At 32.9% G+C, this 21054-nt stretch overlaps 1 protein-coding gene across 2 annotated transcripts; it reads right to left on the bottom strand.

Moving 5' to 3' along the window:
* Positions 1-7736: 7736 nt before the first annotated feature.
* LOC111515769 (RNA-binding protein squid) lies at positions 7737-20934 on the bottom strand. Of its 2 annotated transcripts, XM_023171982.2 has the most exons (8): positions 20662-20715; positions 20029-20089; positions 19648-19688; positions 15027-15301; positions 14839-14970; positions 12436-12712; positions 10349-10467; positions 7737-8053 (listed from the first exon to the last, which is right to left on the bottom strand). In XM_023171982.2, the coding sequence occupies exons 3-7, from the start codon at positions 19667-19669 to the stop codon at positions 10385-10387; spliced, it is 789 nt and encodes a 262-aa protein (XP_023027750.1). In that variant the 5' UTR covers positions 19670-19688; positions 20029-20089; positions 20662-20715; the 3' UTR covers positions 7737-8053; positions 10349-10384. The 2 variants fall into 2 exon arrangements, with proteins under 2 accessions (XP_023027750.1, XP_023027744.1); XM_023171976.2 differs by lacking the exon at positions 20029-20089 and having other exon boundaries at positions 20662-20934.
* Positions 20935-21054: the final 120 nt, after the last annotated feature.

Here is a 21054-nt window from a genome sequence, read left to right as displayed (position 1 = left end):
ACAACAGTCTTTGTATATTAGATTGTCCATTTCAATAAAGTATTATTATTATTATGTCATATAAGGACATTTTCAAACAGAAACGATAAACTCCTTTTACCGTTTAATCAAATGAAAACTCATGCTTACAACAGTCTATGTATATTAGATTGTCTATTTCAATGAAGTATTATTATTATGTCCTATAAGAATAGTTTTAAAAGTGAAAGCTCTCGCTTACAACAGTCTATTAGATTGTCTATTTTAATAAAGTGTTATTATTATGTCCTATAAGGACATTTTCAAACAGATACAATAAACTCCTTTTACCGTTTAATCAAATGAAAACTCATGTTTACAACAGTCTATGTATATTAGATTGTCTATTTCAATGAAGTATTATTATTATGTCCTATAAGAATATTTTTAAAAGTGAAAGCTCTCGCTTACAACAGTCTATTAGATTGTCTATTTTAATAAAGTATTATTATTATGTCCTATAAGGACATTTTCAAACAGATACAATAAACTCCTTTTACCGTTTAATCTAGTGGAAGCTCATGTTTACAACAGTCTATGTATATTAGATTGTCTTTTTCGAAAAAGTGTTATAATTATGTCTATAAGGACATTTTCAAACAGATAAATGAAATCCGTTTACCGTTCAATCTAGTGAAACTTCATGCTTACAACAGTCTATATTAGAGTGTCTTCTTCAATAAAGTATTATTATTATTATGTCCTCTAAGGACATTTTCAAACAGATACAATAATCTCCATTTACCGTTCAATCTAGTGAAAGCTCGTGCTTACAATAGTCTATATATGCCTATTTCAAGGAAGTATTATTATTATTATTATCAAAATATATTCCTCGTATACTAAGCTCAATGGATGAAAATGCGTATGAATTCCAAATAATGTAATATAAAATTCTCGACCTATTACCTCCGAATTTTATCAAATCTGTATACACTCTCGCCATTTGTTCAACAAAATTTCAAACAATATGAATTAACACACATTTCAACCGAATAAATTTGGTGCACTCTGGATATAGCCCTTGAATGAACTTCAATGACTTTTAAAAATGCAAGGCGATTGATTTTATAATGAATTGTTTGCTTCAACAGTGCCTAATGAAAATGTAACCGGCACATGTTTATTGTACCTATTCGATTGAAAATGTCCTTACAGGACAAAACTGTAGTAAAGTTAGTTACAAATACAAGTGGTATAAAAACATAAAAAAGTTTTTTTCTCATTTTTCAAGATGATCTCCTACCACGTAGGATGTATTCCCTACATCCATCAATTTACTAATAATCTGGAAAGACGACAATTTTTTTTTCTACACGGGACATCAACTTCATTCCAGTGGAATCACTTGTGGCATTGATTCATTCCAGTTTCACAAAAATCAGGTTCACTTTTCTTGACGAAAAGAAAGTGAATAATAATCATAAATCGGTTATTCATCAAAAGTTGCTGAGGTGTGTACAGTTTTCTGGTTCAGAACAGTGTTCCAAGCTTTTGAGAAGCAGCCTTTGCAATTCCAGCGACATGATTGTGCCAAGACATATTGGTCCATTTCAACCCCCCACAAACTTATCGAAGCAGAAAGCGGAATTGTCTGACCTGACATTATTATATCCGGTTCGGAGACATTTATCTTCTTGGAGAAAACCGATGCCTGGGTTTTTGTGGCATTGAACTGAACCTGGTTACTTCGCCCCAATTCGTAATCACTTCTAGATCCTTATGAATTGCACCATGACGAGTGAACTTGAAGACTGTTTTCATTATTCAGAAAAAAGCCATAAGATTCATGTGCAATGCACATGAATGCAAGTTGAGACTCCTGCAACCCCTTGTTTGATCTACATAAAACTGTTTGATTAACAAACATAAACTGAAATTTAGCGGTTACTCCAATTATGCCCTTCGTCAAGCTAATGACTTAAGATTACCCATACCAGTCTTTACTCTAGTCAAAGACGCGTATATTATAATGGCCTTGAGATGTTTAATTATTCACCTGGGTGTATTAAAATTTTAGATGATAACTGTGTATTTAGGAAATCAGAAAGAGATTTATTACGTGGTATTCCCTATTATAGTTTGGAAGAGATCTTTGAGAACAGTTTTCTTTAATTTATTTTATCATCTGTATTTTCAATGTATTGACAAAGTATCTATAGTATACTGCATTTTTAATATTTTGAACATTTCTGGTATTGTTTCTTCAATATGTAATTTCTCTCTGCAGTATCTGTATGTATTTTATGTGTTTGGATAAAATTGTTAAATGTATGTCTGTATTTGTGCAGATATTTCTTTACTTTGTATTTAAGCTACTTCAATATGATTTGTACTCTATATGTATATATGTGTATACGTAGTTGTATGGTGACCGAAGGAAATTTGCAGCTTAGTCAATAAGACCTGATGCTTTCTAGTCTCACGAAAAGAATTTTTAATCTATTGGGTATCTTTACTATTTTGCACGAATGAGTAAACATAAAAAATACAGAATTTCACATTTTCAGAGTTATATAATGTTCGTTCTTCTAGGCTACATACCCGATTCCGTAAACTATTGTGAATGTGATAACACAATAATCATAGAAAAGGATCCAATTTGTGAAATACATTTTACTAGAATAAGAAAATCTATAAGAATATTTGAACATAACACCTATTTTTCCAGAAGGGGCAAATTTATTCGAATTTCTTGCAATTTTTTGAAAGAAAACTTCTTATATATGTCCAGTCGATTACTTTTGATTTTCATTGTTTGAAAAGCTTTTAATGAATATTCAGGATGTCCTATTCTCGAAACAGAAGTTTTTTTAATTTCATGAAAAACGGAAGTTAACAAAATGTTTTCATTGTGGCAAAAAGTTGCTAAAAAGTACTTCTTGCCCATAGCCTGCCACAATTTGAGAAGAGTAGTCTTTTTGACTTAAACAAACAACAGAAAACCCCCATAATAAAGTGTATGTATACTAGGTTGTTTTCATTGAACCCTCTTGTACCACCACACTCGTCAGTCGCGTGCCTTTCTGACATCTCTCATCAATCTACATTACGGTTAAAAGGTTTTCTAATGAATTGCACCATGACGAGTCAACTTGTCTGCTTTGGACTTACAATTTTCCGTTTCATCACTTTGTGCAGAGGAACCGATTTGAATTCAAGAAACAAGAATATGGTTTCTAGCACAGAAAAATTTCGGTAAATTTCGTTAAAAACAATTTCAAGTTATACTAGTGGTCATACATGTACATGTCCATTATATGCTGTCTAAGAATTTTTATTAACTGCGCGATCAACAGCTTCTACAGTTGTTTCAAACAGATCGCTTTACAACTGAATGTGGTATACAGTAATTACTGAATTTAGTCGCTGGATAAAAATAAAGCACTGATTAATTAAGCCTATAATTATGGCGTTTTGATTTAATCTAGGTATATAAATCCATTTGCAATAAAATTTGAAAACTGTCATATTTTTAGGAAGGAATATAATGAAATCACAATCGCAATATTACTCTGTGAATTGATTTGAGTATATATTACATTCCTTTTTCGATATATAATTAATTAACTATGGCTGGAAATCGTTAGCTTTCTGGTATTACTTGCTGCTAAAAATTATTCAATTTCAAACTTATATCCCAATTTCAAATCAATATTATAAAAATTAGATGCACATTAATCACTAGCTCTCTATTTACTTACTTATCCACTATATCTACTGAAGTTATCCTTAAAACCATCTAGAAGAGTCATATTAGGTGATCTGGTGGGTTCTTCCGAAAGACAACATCTACCCGTCTACTGATTTTGATAGTTGAGAAACCCAAATAAGTTTTCAATTGATGTTACATATCAGCAAGATATAGTAACTCTTTATCATGATGAGCTGGTTCAAAAGTAGCTGAATAACAAATATCCAAACTGATAGATATGCAAATTTGATCCTTTAGGATGACCCGCTAGATTACCTGATTACCCTACATTTTTTGTGGAAATCAAAACAATACTGAAGTATTGTTTTGAAAGTATACCAGTAAATTCCAAATATGTCTAAAATCCTTGGTGTTTATATATCTTATATTATTCTGATAATCATAAAGCACTGCTTGAAACAAAATCCATCAACTAATTGATATCACAGACCTCATGCACCTTGGAATTTCGACCCCTGAAAGGAACGTTGGAACGTCTATCACAGTATAGATGACAGGTGTAGGAGGACAGTGGGACGCGCATGAGGTCTTTCACCCCGTGTGGTCACCTGGATCTACACTGCAATAATAAGACATATGTTAATGTACTGAGCCATTGCATGAAGACCGAAAGTTCTACAAGCAACGGCCATCTAAAAAGTATATCAAATACAGTGATTAGCTTGTTTTAACATCACAGGAGCCATGAGAACAACACCAACTGGACCTGTACGTTGAAGAGGTTGCGTTAATGGCCATGTTACTATTGTGGACGGCTGGTGTGAAACTCGAAGTAGAAATGGGTCGATTGAGGCTGAGCCTATGGCGAGAAGCGCTCACTGCGCAACCTCTGCTGCAGGCAACCCAGGTTTGTGTTTATTAAACCCTACAAAATGCAAATAAAACAGAACATAGAGTCAGATGCTACTAATGCAATACGCATATATACAGACGGCTAAAAACCTAAAGAAGGCTCAGGATGTGGAGTCTACTCTAGGTCACTAAGCCTAAGGATTAAGTGGGGAATGGGAAAAAATACCAGCGTGGTTCAAACAGAACTGGCTGGTATCTCACTAGCCACAAAAGAAATAACCAGGAAAGTAATTTCTGGCAAAAACAAAACCATCTGCCCTGATAGCAGACAAGATCTATTAGCCTTGAACAGACGTGTTACCTCAGGGCTAATACTAGAGTGCCACCAAGATTTAGCCAAAGCCTCGGTAGATGATAATAACATTATCCTGAGGTGACTGAAAGGGCACGACAAGAGTAAAGGTAATCGCATTACCGACTCTTTAGCCACGGAAGCGGCTGGAACAAGAATTTTAGGACCCAGTGGCACCTACGACCTGATGACTTCGACAATTGCGAAACTAGCCAAACGTCACACCCATGCTCAATCCCTAAAGAGATGGGATGAAATCAAAGAATGCAATCTTGCCAAGATCACCCTGGGCGACCCTGGGAAGCTGGCTCCAAAGAAATATCCATAATATTAGGCTAGTGGACACACCTCTACGCAGAATGGGTCACATGTGGTCTAAGTGCTGTGGGCCTACACTCACCTTCCCTACTCTACAGATAGATGACAGGTGCTTTCATGCATTTTCAGATATTTTCTCGGACGTGCTAACAGTAGGAACCAAAAATTTCAACTTCTGAGGGGGACGATAGCTGTTGAATGAAAAACAATGTTGTGGCCTTTGTATGATCACTAATACCAACGTATTCAAAAAACACTTCATTGTGAGATTTTCACCAAACAGTTTTACAAAAATGCAACACGTATTTTGCCATTCAATGGCTTTTTCGGGAGTGTCTTTACTCAGTAAAGACAGTAAAGTACTCAGTAAAGCCACGCCCGAAGAAGCTATTGTATGGAGAAACACGTGATGCTTTTTTGTAAAACTTTAGTGAAAATCTCCCAATGAAGTGTTTTTTAAATAGTTATGGATTTTCATAAAGTATCAGCCAATTCCATTATATACAATATACACTAATACTAAGTTTTTGGACGCAGCAAAAAAGATGATTGAAAATCATTCTGTTAAATTCATTAAATTATTTAAAATACTGATGTTTTTCTTATTTCAAGATTACATTCATTTTAAAAAAGTAAATTAATATTTACAAATACACACTCGAAAATGTTTCAGTAGTAATATTCCAGAATGATACTAACCTAGAGTTTTCACAATACCAAATTTCAAACTTCTCTTTCAGAAATGTGATAAATTTTGCCGACAGAATAGTTAATGTCTTGTTAACGGGTGCCAAAGACGTCACTAATTATTTTAATTCACATTTCTAGGCATTTATGAACTGTTCACACGCTAATAAACGAGAAAATTTGAGAACAGTTCTGCCAAAATAACTTTTCCATTAAATCAGCATAACATGCATTTGTATTATAAATTTATACAGTGAAGACGTAAAAAGTCTTTCCTCCCTTAACTTTTGAATTAAACAACCTACAGAGGTCGGGTAAAATTCAGGTAAACTGGTAATACTTTTATTACTTTTTGGCATAAAAATTATTGTGGTCACGTAGTCTAGTGTCGAGAGGGCACCATCAACTTTTTTTTAATGTAAAGTGGGTCACGTGGCTTCTGGTTTTGAAGGCTTTCAGAATCTCTATCCAACACCGCTGTCTTTGTGAAAATCAGCCAAGCCGTTTCAAACTGACAAGCATTTGAAAGCTTCAAATATCCGTTTAAAATTTGTTTTTCCGTTAATCAGCTGTCGCCCTCCTACGAACGACAACTCTCAGAAGTTGAGAAACTTGTGCGAGCTAAGGACTAACGAGGTCTTACCTTTTAACGTGTGATTCCTAACACGGAAATATGTTACAAATAAATTAAAAACCTAAATTACTTTTAATTGCAACAAAATTTCAAGTAACAGTTTCAACTATTTCAGCGAGTGCTTGAAGTGTTCACCGTTCACTTGACAGAAAAAAAGTCTGTTTTGGAATTCATTCCGAACGTTATTAAATGTTTCCTGGGAAATACTGTAACACACATCTGTAATTTGGTCAAACAGTTCCTGGAGTGACTGTGGCTGAGTGACGTACACCTTAGATTTTATGTACCCCCACAGAAAAAAGTCCATCAGTGTCATATCAGGTGACCTAGCTGGCCATTCTCGGACCGGTCGGTAGTAGTGGGAGGGTACACCCCCCCCTCCATGGTAAATTCATTTGGGTTTCCCCAACTACTTCTGAAAGACAAGGACGAGGCATTTGAAAATTATAAAAAAATGCTGAAAACCTATGAAAACTGTCAAAAATATCAATATGATAAACGTCAATATTAGACTGACAGTGAAATGACATGCTATTTGGAGTCTCCAGCAAAATAACCGAGGTATAAAAAAACTAGAACAAAAACCACAATTTAAAGTACCAATAATATGCGCACCTGTTTAACCACAAAAAATTGGCTTTTCGATCGGAATCAGTAACCGAAACCGAGTTAAAATTCTGCTGTAATTAATAGTTTAAAGTAATTTATTTGTTAAATATATGGAGTAAATTTCAAACGCTGGTCAGTCTGACAAAACCAGGAGCCACATGACGATACTGTGCAACAATCCTGTAACGAATGTTTGGAGTACAAACTGAATAGGAAAGTATATAATTCAATGTTCACATAAAAGTATTTGTTTCTAAAGTATTTTTCTTTCGTGTAATTCAATGTTTTTATGAAGGTAGCTGTTTCGGAAGTCCTTTTCCCAGTTTGTGACTGAAAGTTTACACATCTTTGTAAAGAGATTATGTTGAAGCCAATTTCTTTCTGTCTCTCTTCAGAAGATTCCCACATTTTTTTTAAATATGAAGAAGTAGAAAGCCAAAACCTTTCTTCCCCAATACTTCTGAATTGTTTCAATCTTACTGCAATTTTCAATTATTTTTCTACAGCAGTCATCTTCAGCTTTCCAAAATACATTGCTCTTCCACCTTCGAACTTTGCCACAAGTTACTTTGTGGAAGACTTTACTACTTCAGATAAATGAAACCAATAGGTGTACACAAACTTGTATTAGAATGAATTTTGTCATACTTCAGAAGTACACAACACCTCTAACATTCTTGACAAAGACATAAACTTAAAACTACAGTTCACAGACTATTAAATTAAATATTGACATAATACAAAAACTTGATAAACAACAATATCAATTGGACTCTCTGACTTTTATTCCATTATCAAAAAATAAAAAGAACTCTTTATTTAGCATTCGCTTTGCGACGAACATAAACTTTTGTACGTTGATATTTTCCAAGCGCCAAGATGAAATGGAATGAATGGAAAATTCAGTTTGAACATGAGATGATTATACCTGTAAAAACAAAATAAGAATTAGAATCGAGAAGAAATTAGAAGAAAATTTCAAATTCAATACAACCTAAGTTATACTGTTTCTTTGAATAATTGTAATGCACTGTTGGCAACCTTTGATGCAGTCATGAATTTCAATCACTAAGTGATTATCTTCAAGAGGAAGATTGAACTTCCTCTTGAAGATGATCACTTGGTGATTGAAACACGTGTCGAGGTGTTAAAAGTAAAGGTTTGGTGTTGGGATAAAAGGATAAAACTCCAGTAATTTGCTTCATTAAAGACCAGATCAAGTTTGGGGAGTTTATATAAATGGAACATAAGAGAACTTAAAACTACAATTTCAATGTAAACAAAATATATGGCAATTTTTATAGAAATATCTTCAAAATCCTCATTGGTTTTCATCTTTCAAATGAGTAGTGCGCTTTCATTTGTAAAACATACTGAAATAAAAAATTATGTTTCAGAGCATTTTTTTCAAAATTATGAATGGACTGACCTATCACTTGATGAAGATTAATGACACTATCCATGATAATAATCGAACAGTTTTCACAAAAATCTTTTATCTCTAGATGCGTTTTGCTAAAAACCTTAGCTTCCTCAGTAGAAATGCTAAAGTGTCAGCAAAACGTGTCTAAAAATGATAAGTGTTTGTGAAAATTGTTTATTATCATAGATAGAATGTTTTCAACATTCCTAGCACTACTGTAAACATGCAACAATTGTAGCCACTATAGATCATGAACTGACGAATTTAAATTTTTGCGAAATGATTTTTGAAATAAAATATTCACAGCAAGTTTTATATCATACATTGCGCAATCATATAAACATTGAATAATTTATTTGAGGATATATATTTGGGTGCAATAATGTTTACTATATGAAAAATAGTGGGGCTCACCCATAGAAATCATACTATCTACAAGCAACAACTGAACATTTACCGACTCTTTTCAACTATTCCTGCTCTTTTTACAATAATATTGATATTGTTATACCTGTGTGTTGTCAATAAGAAATATTTCTTGGACAAAAAAGTGCAGTAATTCACTCATTGCACTAGGACAACGTTTTTAGAATTGTGTGTAGCAATCCCCTGCGGAGGCATTATTAGCTACACCAATCGAAACCAGAGCAAGATCGGACAACACTGTGTTGATCTGCCATAGGTCTGTCTCATCATTGGTGCCAGACAAAAAAATGAATGCATCGCTGGAGTCAAAACTATCCTTGAAGGACAAGCCTGAGCTGCCAGCATCTATAGACGGTTGAAGCCAAATTTCGACATCAACTGCCGTCTTTTTCTCCAGCTTTCACTGCGACAGAAACTTTCTGAGACCAGAAAGGTCTCTTCGTTGGTGTTGGTCTGAACCACAATGCGCTCTTGGACTCAACTGTTCCAAGAACAAAGAAAGGCGATGACAAAACATAATGAAGATACCACCTCTAAAATCGACAGAAGATTCAATTCATGACTATCGAAGATAAATAGAACTCTCAAAAGCAGTCTGTTGCGAAGCCGAGCTTCAACAGCGTCTTTGGACACTGGCGTCGACTTGATTGCCGTGCAGTGAAAGCTACAGAAGAAGATAGCAGACTAATCTTGTTTGGTGGTCAAAGCCAAATCTTGATCATGTAAAGAAACACGTTTGACAACCTCGTCAATTTCTTGAATTGGTTCTTGTATTGATCCCATAGATGGTGTCTTCATAAAGGAGAAAATATATCATCACCCTTTCTCATTAGCTCAATTATTATCTAATCACTTTCCCGTGGAAATATTTAATGACATAACTGATATATAAATGTTTATTTTTGCTACTCAAATATATATTCAACTGTAAAATGAATAAACATGTATAGATTTAATATATGTTACATAATAAGGTACATGTTGAGAACAGTGAGAACTAGGAAATCAATTAATAAGCACAACAAATAAATTTATAAATGCAGCTAAAAAGAACAGTTGTTACTTGTAGATTTTTGCAAAATCCTTGTTCTTCATTACAATCAATTGCTTTGTTTTTTCATTTAATCTAGTTTTGCTGGATAATGAAACGAAACGTTTTCACTACAACACTTCAAAAAATATTCATGATGTAGAAGAGTTATACTGTAGTAGGAGTAGGTAAATTCAAAAATTTCACAGGAAAATCTTATTATTTTGAATACATCCAATTAACAAGCCTTTTTTTTTAGTTTTTTAAATTAAGTGTATACACTTCATTAATATTTAACAGTCTCTAAGGATTATAATTTGTTGTTATGATGAGAATATACTAACCGGTAAATTAGAATAGTCACCATTTCCTACAGCTCTCTAATAGGGTTGGTGCCTCTGTTGGCGTTGTCCACCGCCTCCTCTACCACCTGCAGGTTTGCCCTGGTAACCGCCTGAGCCACCTGAAAAGATGAAGCAGTATAAAAATTTTTATATTATAGCAATCTTACTCACTAATTCAACTCAAAAACAATTGTTCGCCACCTGTGTTGTCAATCGCCTCTATGTTCTCTTCTACAAATTCAGAAGTGACAAATGTTTTTTTTTGTTCCTACAATAGCTGCTAACAAGGGTGCTCAAAAGACGCGGCATTTCACATCGACGCAGTTTTTCATGTACATATTCATATTAATGTAGATTATGATTAATCATCCCAACAAAGTGACCGTCAGCCTAATATTATGGGATCTTACAGTATATAACTGAATGTTTGAACTAACATCTCTAAATATTAAACATTGAAATAGTTTTAGGTTCCACAACTCGCAACCAAATATATTGCAAAAAATTTGTAATGGTGACAGAGAATGGAACGAAAAAATTAAGAGCATCTCCCCAAATACATTTTCCACTTATACCATAACTGCATCCAGCACCAAATCCCCCATCGTAGAATAGCCAAATCCCTGGTCTACATTCAGATATAAACAAATTCACTGTACACTTTACATCTTCACCAGCAGTGGCTAATTCATCAATTTAATATAAATTTTATTTTGTTAGTGGTAGTTGCTTACAGTAATTTCAAAACTGAATGTTTCTTGTGATGAAGGTTGTAAAAGAGTAATTCCATCTTCTCTTAAGTTGGCATCAGACGCAAATGATTTTAATTTGATATTCAATTAAATTGCTAACCTAGCAATAAAAGTGTTCATTTCGCTAGAATAACTATTTAATTGCCGAGTCGAATATGAAAAATAAATCATTCTTACATAAACTTATTTCAGAACAAAGAAATCACTTCATAGCACAGTCCATGTGGGTTTCATGGCAACATGAAAATTTGCGGTTGAAAATTTTCAGGTATATCCAAGAAAAAAATGTTTATGCTAGAAATATCCATATCCCTTAGGGTGCATTTGAATTTTCAATTTTGAAAGCTTGATTTTTTAATTGATGACATGAAAAAAATTGGAAAAGAATAAAGGATTATAAAGCCCTGCTCCAAATGTGAGCTGAAATACTGATTTCTTATTACATAAAATCATCTTAAATAAGATTCACAGGATCCTATTAACTTCCCTCAAGTCAATTAACTATAATATGTTTTAAATATTTATCACATCAGTATATCACTCACTTGAACTTGCAAGTTTTCTAGTCAAAAGAACCATACTATTTGGAATCGGTTAAGAAATTGAACTTGACCATTTACAACACAGAATATATCAGCAAATCACTAGCTTTCATTCAACTGCTACTCAAATAAAACAATTTATTTGATTGATGGTCCCTTTCAAGGTGAAAGTATATCATGAAGATTTCTAGTTTCAACAAATGCTTTATTCAAGCTCTAAACAATAATTCACAATATCATTCCACTGCATCTGTAAATATGTGTCAACTTGTACAAAATATAGGAACAAGACAAGTCTACTATGATGTAAATATATTATGTCTTAAATAAAACATACATTAGACAACTGTGTGAATATCACACTTTCTATAAGATTTATCAGCATATCACACATCCAGAATGGAAAAGGCACTTCTCACAAAATGATGTTTTTAGGAAATCTCAGTTAAAATGTTATATATAGAAAGTATAAAACTTTAACCGGTATTTCCTGAAAACATAACTTTTTGGAGTTGTGCCCTTTCCATTCTAAATGTGCGATAAATAAATGGTCATACCGAGTTGATGGTAATACAAGAATTTTCCTGAAAATGTAATAGTCATGATTCTGTCACTCTAACCAAAGAAACCAGTGGATGAAGTTTATTTGAAATAAAAAATTCATATCTACTACAGCCAACCCGGTACCTCCTATCTAACTGACATATACAAGAGCTTACAATAAAAGGCACCGACAGATTACCATCGAAACTAACAGTGTTAAAAACTTATTGCCCGTTGTTGGAGTATTTACCATAATTGCCATAGTTGGAGTAATCGTATCCACCATAACCTCCGTATCCTCCACCTCCGTAATAGTCATAACCCTGATTATAGCCTCCATCATAGCCATAACCTTGTCCATATCCTCCATAGCTTCCATAACCTTGGTTCCAATTTTGAGACCCATAACCTCCTCGGCCTCCCCTACCTCCACGCATACCACCGCCACGGCCACCGCGACCTCCACGTCCACCCATCATTGGGCCACCCATCTGGTCGGGTTTAGGTGTAGCCTTCTTTACATCAACCTGTAAATAAATACAAAAATTAAAATTATAATATATATATATATATATATATATATATATATATATATATATATATATATATATATATATATATATATATTTCCAAATGAATTATTCACAAGTAATAACGCATTAAGTTATTGAAAAAACTGCTCGACTGATTATCATCTCACATATTGTTTCAAAATTTTATGAGGGTTCCCTTATGAGTTTCTAAAAATCACCAGTAAGATGGTGCTATTGAAATATTATTCCACCTTTGTAATATTCAGCTTATATATGGCACCCTGCCTCTAAGCATTTGAAAGTGGACGTATATGTACGTACATATAAATGATTACATTCAAAAACGATAACATTGTTTGAATGTTCGTAATGTTTCATTTGAGCATCATTAATTTCATAAAGTTTGGTTGCAATCATCTAGAGCAGGGGTCTCCAAACTTTGAAGCCTTTGGGCCATAATGATTTTTTCAGTTTGTTCCAAGGGCCAATTTCTGCCCTTAACTATATTTCTAGACTAGGATAGTCGCAAATTATCAAATTATTCCACTGGAACAAATTTATAATTTGCATAAATTTGCTCGTGGGTTGTTTTCTGTTTTTGGTACTATTTACTTGTGTGAGAAAACGTTTTCCAAGATGAAGTACACAAAGAATGTTTACAGATCTCAATTAACCGATGAGCATCTTAAATCTCTTTTGATAATTGGTATAAGTAAAATTGATCCACAACTACAAAGTATTGTCGGTGGAAAATCACAATTACATAAATCTCATTCGTGTTTTTGTTTTACCGTGATTCATTTCAATTATTTGTTAGTTATTAATATGCTTAAACTTAGGTACTTAAGTTTTCTTTGTCATCATTTCTGTTGTTAAGTTTTACCTTGCAAGTAAATAAAACCGAGTAATTATCATTCTGTGTTTTCTTCTTCAACTTATCACAGCAATAGTAACAACAATTAGGTAATCATTGGCTGTCGCGGGCCGGATTGATGACACTGGCGGGCCGGATTTGGCCCGCCATTGTATAATATAATATTTGTATAATATGCAAATATTATAAAAATGAACAGAATATCAATCAGTTCTCTGATCATGTATTTTCAATGCTCAAAGTTAGGCTAAGCTTAATGCTAATTCATTTGAATGAAAACCCCACCATTAATCTTAAGTGACATGATAACTACTGAATCAGAAAATATAAAAGGTAGTATGAGATTGTTTTTGCACAAAAACATTTTCAATTCAATATCAATATTGAATTTGGTCATTATTACGCCTTGGACAAAGACGAAACGGACTGGTTCAAGTTTGACGATAGTCGTGTCACGAAGTGTTCTGGCGATGTATTGAAGCTACTGGAGCCTCTGGAGACACCCTACATTTTGTTTTATGAGAGAGAGGACATTGGCAGATCAAGATCTTCAGATGATGTGGTGCTGCAGGTTTTTCCGGGTTTTCCTGCAGCTGAAAAAGCAAATGCGCCACTGGAATCAATGAAGTCGCCCCGGAGCGCCAATTAATTTTTATTGTTGTTTTTATTATCAACATAGTAATATTAAATATTTTTAATAAGAAATTCAATATCTGCTCTTGAAATGTTCACTCGAAATACCAAGTCCTTTGAAAATCCTACAAGACAAGGAAATTGAAATTTAAGGAAGGTAGTATATTTCTCCAAATCCCTATAATTTGATTTGGCATGGAAGGATTACTAAATTCATCCAATATTAACCACATATGGTTATCAAGACAGTACTCATGAAGAATCAAAGTGTAAATAAAGTTCAATTCTTAATCTGATTTTTAATTCAGTTGCAGGTCATAATAAACATTTTGTAACTAAAAAAAACACTAAACAGGGATAGATAAGACTGTAGAGAACATGGTTTTTCAAAATGTCATGGTCCAGGGACTACATATTGACTATGGAATATGGTCTCTATGCCACCCGAAGGGCAATTTTATCTATGACACTGTGGCAAAGATTCCATCGACAAAAAATCCGTAGGCCACCAGCTGGAGGGTAAGCTCCGATACTGATTGTGTCAACCGACATTAAAATTCCGATGTAAAAAAATTTAATAACACCAAAAACATATCAAGTAATGAAAACATACCTCTTTATCCTTAATGGTTTGCTTAGGCCTCTTGAGTAAGTCATTTACGACTTGTTCAGATTCGAATGTGATAAAACAGAAGCCTTTCCTCTGGTTTTTAGTTTTGTCAAATGGCATCTCAACTTCCACTATCTGAAACAAATTAAAATAATTTTCGAAAATATTTTTGATAATAAGATGTATCTCACCGTTCCGAATTGTGCAAAGTAGGATTTTATGTCATCATCAGTGAGATCTGTGGACAAACCCCCAACAAATATTTTACCGTGTCTAGCTTTAGCTTTTTTTGGATCAACTTTCTTTCCATTGATGATATGATCACCTGCTGCTACCACTTTGTCCAATGTTTCAGTAGATTTGAAAACAATGAATGCAAAACCCCTAGACCTGCCAGTGTTTGGGTCAGTTTTCACATTTATGCTCTCAATTTCACCATATTGTCCAAAATGTTCACGAAGTTCCTCTGTAAAAAAAAAAGAAAGATTATTGTATTGTGAAAATTCACTGAAAAAATGTGGAGTGAATTGAAAGTAAACATCAGCATTGGAATTATCAACAAAAATACTCAGTAGCAGAACTGACAAAATTAAATCATCATAATATATTTTGATTTTGTAACAATTTCTTCAAAACAAATTCAGCTAGGACTGACTTGATAGCTCACACATCAATTATATCTACTATTATTATGCATTCAACAAAATTACATTGGTTGGATTGTAAGATTTTTTCTCTAAAATTTTCAATTTTAGGACCTAGGGATGAGTTACTTCAGATGTTATATGGCATAAATTAGAGTCATTTGAACATTCTGAATATTCATTTAAGGACAGACTGAAAATTTCAATAATTGAAGAATACTATATTATCAAGTGATACTGTATTATTAATCTTATCCTTTTGTAGACATTCTCAGTGTTCATTTGAAATAAATATGCATTATCATCTATTCAACAATCAATTTTAAACAGAAACAAAATTACTTCAAGAGTCTTGTTACATACATATGGACAAAGATTTTTGAATTGATGGTTCTGATATGTTCATTAATTTTAGTCTCAAGGAACGTTTCATGTGAATATTAACTCAAAAGTATTCATACATTTAATGTCTTTGTTTTATCCTTTATCCTTGAATTGAGAGTTCAAAAGTTCCCCGATTTCAAATTTTAGTACTAAGACGTCAATAATGCAAATATCCACAGATACTTCTTCAAGTAATCGAATTGAATGGTTTAACGCTCCAAATACTAGTTGACAGGTAATTGAATTCAGTTAACTGCCGACAGCCGATGTTATTTGCATTTTTTTTATGGTAGTAGTTTATTATTATAAAAAATTTGTCTAGAAGAGTACCAAGAATGGTATATCATTCCCCAATTGATTGTCACCTGGATGTTGCAGTTAACAACTTGTTCATTCAATGTTTGTTTTGCAAAAGCGAGCGGTTAGATACTTATGCAAGGTGGGAGTACATGAGTTATGCAGACCATTATTTTTGAGAGAAAAAATTCTCACCGTTACTTGTATTTTCATTCTAGAAACTGTTTGCCTGATTTACAAAAAACATAATATGGTTGGAACTCCCGAACATATAAACTGTTCCAAAACCAAGTCAAAGTATTCTTCAACTTATGGAAATAAAATGCTATATAATCACATACCTTACAAAATTAGGAAGGAGAAAAGCTATAAAAAGTTCAGTAATTTTGTTAAAGATGTCCTTGCAACAAAAGCATACTATGATCTTGATGAATATTACAATGGAACTTTGCTTTAATGGTTTTTTTTTTGGTGTTATTGTTTATATTGACACCTATACTTCAAATAATATTTTATACTGTGGTAGATCTTATTTTATTGCCATGACATGTTCAAACTGTATGTATTTGTTTTTTACATTTTTGGAAAGGGACTATACAAACTATTCTTTTGACAAACTTGGTTAAATTTTATTTTTCATTGTCATATTTTATCCACTTGATATGTGAACTTACTTTTGCTCAAATTGTGTTCATGGGTATTTGTATTTTTAATTTTTTTTTTGGAGTGCTATACATACCAGATTGTTTAACAAGCTGTGTCAATAAGATTGTATTTTCTTGGACAATAAAGTTTATATCATCTATCTACCTAATAAATTTTGTATATTCAAGCTTTATATTTCTTGACCTACTGATGACATAGTTGCCTTTATGTTCTGTGTAGATCAAACTTTAAAAATCACACGAAGTAATATTCATAATATGCCTTTGAATGCATGAAAAAAATTGTAGATGGATTCGACTTATTAAATTTCAATTCAATCATCATTTATCTGAATGACTTGGGTTTCATTAGATTACGTCCACAAAGCCATTGTACTTTTGTTGTATTGACATAAAAATGTAGAAAATATTTCATTCAAATTTTAGTAGAAAGGGCAGCTCTAGCGCCTACAAACTTTCATCAATCACTGTGTCCCTCTGAAAGTGGGAAAAGTTTGATTATTACAACAGCTGTTTAAATTGACAACATTTGCAGACCACTGTTTAAGGAAAAGAAAATCCACCCTGTAATATCAGTTTTTATTATTGAAACTATATGTCTCATAGTAAAAAATCGGAATCAGTTTTTGAATAGGGCAAACACCACCAGCCAAAAAAAAATCAACTTCAATTTGCCGAATCCTATATATTGCCTTACTGAAGACTCTTTCATTTATAATGGGTTGAAAATATTCAATCGTCTTCCATCCCACCTGAAATGCACATGCCATAACAGGAACTTGTGATAAAGCCTATTATAGTTTATCAGAGTACTAACAAGATAACTATTAATTTGACTTGTGTCTGACTCTCAATACAGTTCATGTAATCAACATTGGAAATTTTCATCATACATTATTACTGGCTATTTTCCTAAAGTATAGTATTGTGCTATGAAAATACAAACTGTTTCTGTTATCTTTTTTTGTCCTATTTTGTTGTATATACATATATCCAGTATATACTTGAAAATGTAGATTTTATAGTTTATAGTTTTATATGACTAAGTAGCGATAGCTAATATGTGTAATTTTGTTTGTTTGTTTTTGTTTATTCATTTATTTTAACCAAGCTATGTCAATAAGATATGAATCTTCAGACAATAATAGTATATTATGCAACGATCATGTAATGATGACACGAGCATTAACCGGGATACGAAACGAGCCGAAGGCGAGTTTTGTATGGTATATGCGAGTGTATTAATAACCATTACATGAGAGTTGCATACGCTATTTTTCCTAAACCCGATAAATAATGAAAAACTATAAATATTATATTTGTATTGAACACATTTACAGTAATTAACTCATTTTTTTTAAAACACAAACTTTTTGGGATTATCATGGATATATGAAAACTATAAAGATTCTAATTATATTTATATTGAATATAACAACTGTAATTAATATGATCTTTTAAAAATATTGGAGTCGATGGTATTCCTTCTATATCGCCGTTTTCAGACATTTTGATAATATAGGTAGGTAATATGAAAACTGATTTCGACAAATAAAGCAATTAGTTACTTAGGTTAGAATCTAGGACAAACAAAGGAACAGGATTCTTGATTGAAAAATTATGGGTTTCTATTGGTTGATAATCTGTATCGTTATGAAAAATCTGTATCTTAATGGATATCATTATGAAAGGGATTATGGTCATATAAGTGTATTGTTAGAGTACGGGTGTAGAAAAATCATATTTTGACTTTGAACTATCAGGTTGTTTCAAAAGTTTCATCAGTTTCAATGTCGTGTTTTTGTGGATCCATATCTCAAATATTTATTCTACTGTGTTGAGGTATATACTTATCGATAGAAATTTTTTTTCCATACATTCATGCCGTTCATTTTTACCAAACTTCAGTTTTTTGTATCTTTCCAGCTTATTATTATATATCATTAAGCGATTTTCGGACTATTTTTCTCTGTGAATTGAAATTGAACCAAAGCGCTGTCAAAAGAGTTCGAAAAAATAACCATGTATTTGGCAATGAGCGTTGATGAGTACACTGTTCGACGTTGGTTTGCGAAATTTCGTTCCGGATATTTTAGCCTCAAAGATGAGCTTCCAAATGGTCGGCTCACAGTATCCACAACAAGACCCGCATGTTTCACAAATCACCGTCCAAAACTGAATTAAACATGGAAGTTCTGCCTCACCTATCATACTCCCAGACCTCTCGCCAACTAACTATCATCTTTTCAAGCACTTCGATAACTTCCTCATCGGTAGAACCTTTGTCAATCAGGACCGGGCAAAAAGAGCCTTTGTCAACTTCATTGAATCCTGAGCACCCAATTTTTATACTGACATTAATCAACTTTCGTTACATAGGCAAAAGTGCACCAATTCAAATGACACTTATTTCAATTAATTTAAATAAGTACTCACGAAGATTTTGCAGTTTAAAGTAGACTAATAAAAACGGATAAATCTTTTGAAACAACCTAATACAAATGCTGATACTCAGAAAATTATTTTCAAGATAGGTATTTACTTAGGTATCATTGAAAAATTTTTAAAGATTGTTACAGAATATCAAGAAGATGCTGTGTCAATACCTTTTATATCGATGAGCCAATCTTTAGATCTATCAATTGCCATTGATTGAAATGTCAAGTTTGGCAACAATTTTATTTTATTTTCCTTCTCCCTTCCTAATCCATATTTTTTATTATTATTTTCAATTGAAATTAAAAGGAGAATAGCAGTCCAGAATTGAATTTATTTTTCATTGAGAGGCTAGAAAATCTAATAATAAAGGTAAAAATACTCACTATCAGTTGTTTCCCAATTCATGCCACCGACAAACAATTTCCTGCAAATGAAAATGTTGTTTTAGTAATGGTGAATACTTTCAGAAGTTCCTAAACAATAAAAGTAATATTTTGAAAGTTCAAATCTAAGATGAAGTTATAGAACAAGAATTTCAATGATATATGGATACAGCAAATGATTAAATCGTAGTTGAATCAAATGGATCTGCAATCTCAAACTGATCTGAAACTTATACTGACTAATCTGTGAAACAAATTAGATCAAAATTTAATGTAATGAAACAATTAAACTTTATTTGGATCATGACTGAATTGTCCAAAGTGAACTGTTAACATTGAGTTTACTAAGTGTTGGCAGAAGAAGTGCCCAAGGATAAATACCATGGGTCCTAGTGCTCCCAGTCCTTCCATACTCCATCTTCCACTTAGCTGACTCAGCCACCTGGAGAAAAGGAACCATGTTTAAATTGGATTTGAAAGGTATCCTAAAACCTGGCATCCTATTACTGGTACTGAACTGATACTTATTTCAACAAGACCAAGAAATTACAAAAGAAACTCAAAAAGTGAATTATATTCAGTCAATAAAATCCACTGAAAGACAAAATTTCAACTGAGAAATTGATTTAGCTGAAAAAGATAGTAAATCTGGATTGACTGAATTGGAGATTATCCTAAAAAAAAAACTGCAAATTCAAAGTAGGCGCCAAAAAGAGCTTAATCCGCCATTTTCTTCCATAAAACATGGCCGGTTGACCTTGATGATATGTGATATGACCAAATTGCAAAAACAAACTAAAAAATACAATAAAATTCACAATGACTAAGTGCTGAAATAAACTTTAGCCGGTTTTTTAATTTGAAAAATATTGTATCACTAATGATTATAACAGATTCAAATTTCGTAAAAGTAATATACTTTTCAAGCTGACAGATAAATCAGCTTAAAAATTAAAGAGAGTGAGATCTGAGGCGAAATCTAATACATCAAATCATCAACCATTGACTCCTTACCTATCATCATCTCGTCCAGGGGTATCGGCACTTCCACTGTCGGCTTGTGGGGCATCACCAGAGCCATTTTGCTGACTTTGTTCAGCGGTAACGTCCGATGAAAAATCTTGTCCGTTTTCCATTGTGGATTTAGTTCTATTTTTGAACTCAAAACGTTAAAAGACTTTTCTGGTGTTGTTTACCACAAGATAACAATAGATATAAACACCGGCAAAACACCCAACACCATGCAAGGAAGACACCCGAAAGAGGACGATGACGCGTCAGCAACAAAAATATTTCTTCTTTAACCACACTACGTCATAACCGGCAAATCAACCAATAAAAACATGATTTCTCATTTGACAGGAAATGAAACATGCGCACTAAGATGCCTACTTTCACATTACATTT

Source organism: Leptinotarsa decemlineata, unplaced genomic scaffold (assembly GCF_025532065.1).
Source record: "Leptinotarsa decemlineata unplaced genomic scaffold, Ldec_3_MD MMD2_tig00000035_RagTag_RagTag, whole genome shotgun sequence".
In the NCBI taxonomy this organism is placed as follows: domain Eukaryota; kingdom Metazoa; phylum Arthropoda; class Insecta; order Coleoptera; family Chrysomelidae; genus Leptinotarsa; species Leptinotarsa decemlineata.
Note: the sequence above shows the minus strand (reverse complement) of the source record. Positions and strands in the feature narration are given on the sequence as shown.

Coding starts and splice junctions, on each gene's coding strand:
- LOC111515769 (XM_023171976.2), bottom strand. CDS start 20,783: ATGGAAAACGGACAAGATTTTTCATCGGACGTTACCGCTGAACAAAGT. Junction 19,689..20,661: donor CCTGGACGAGATGATGATAG/GTAAGGAGTCAA, acceptor TTTCATTTGCAG/GAAATTGTTTGTCGGTGGCA. Junction 14,971..15,026: donor ACTTTGCACAATTCGGAACG/GTGAGATACATC, acceptor AATTTGTTTCAG/ATAGTGGAAGTTGAGATGCC.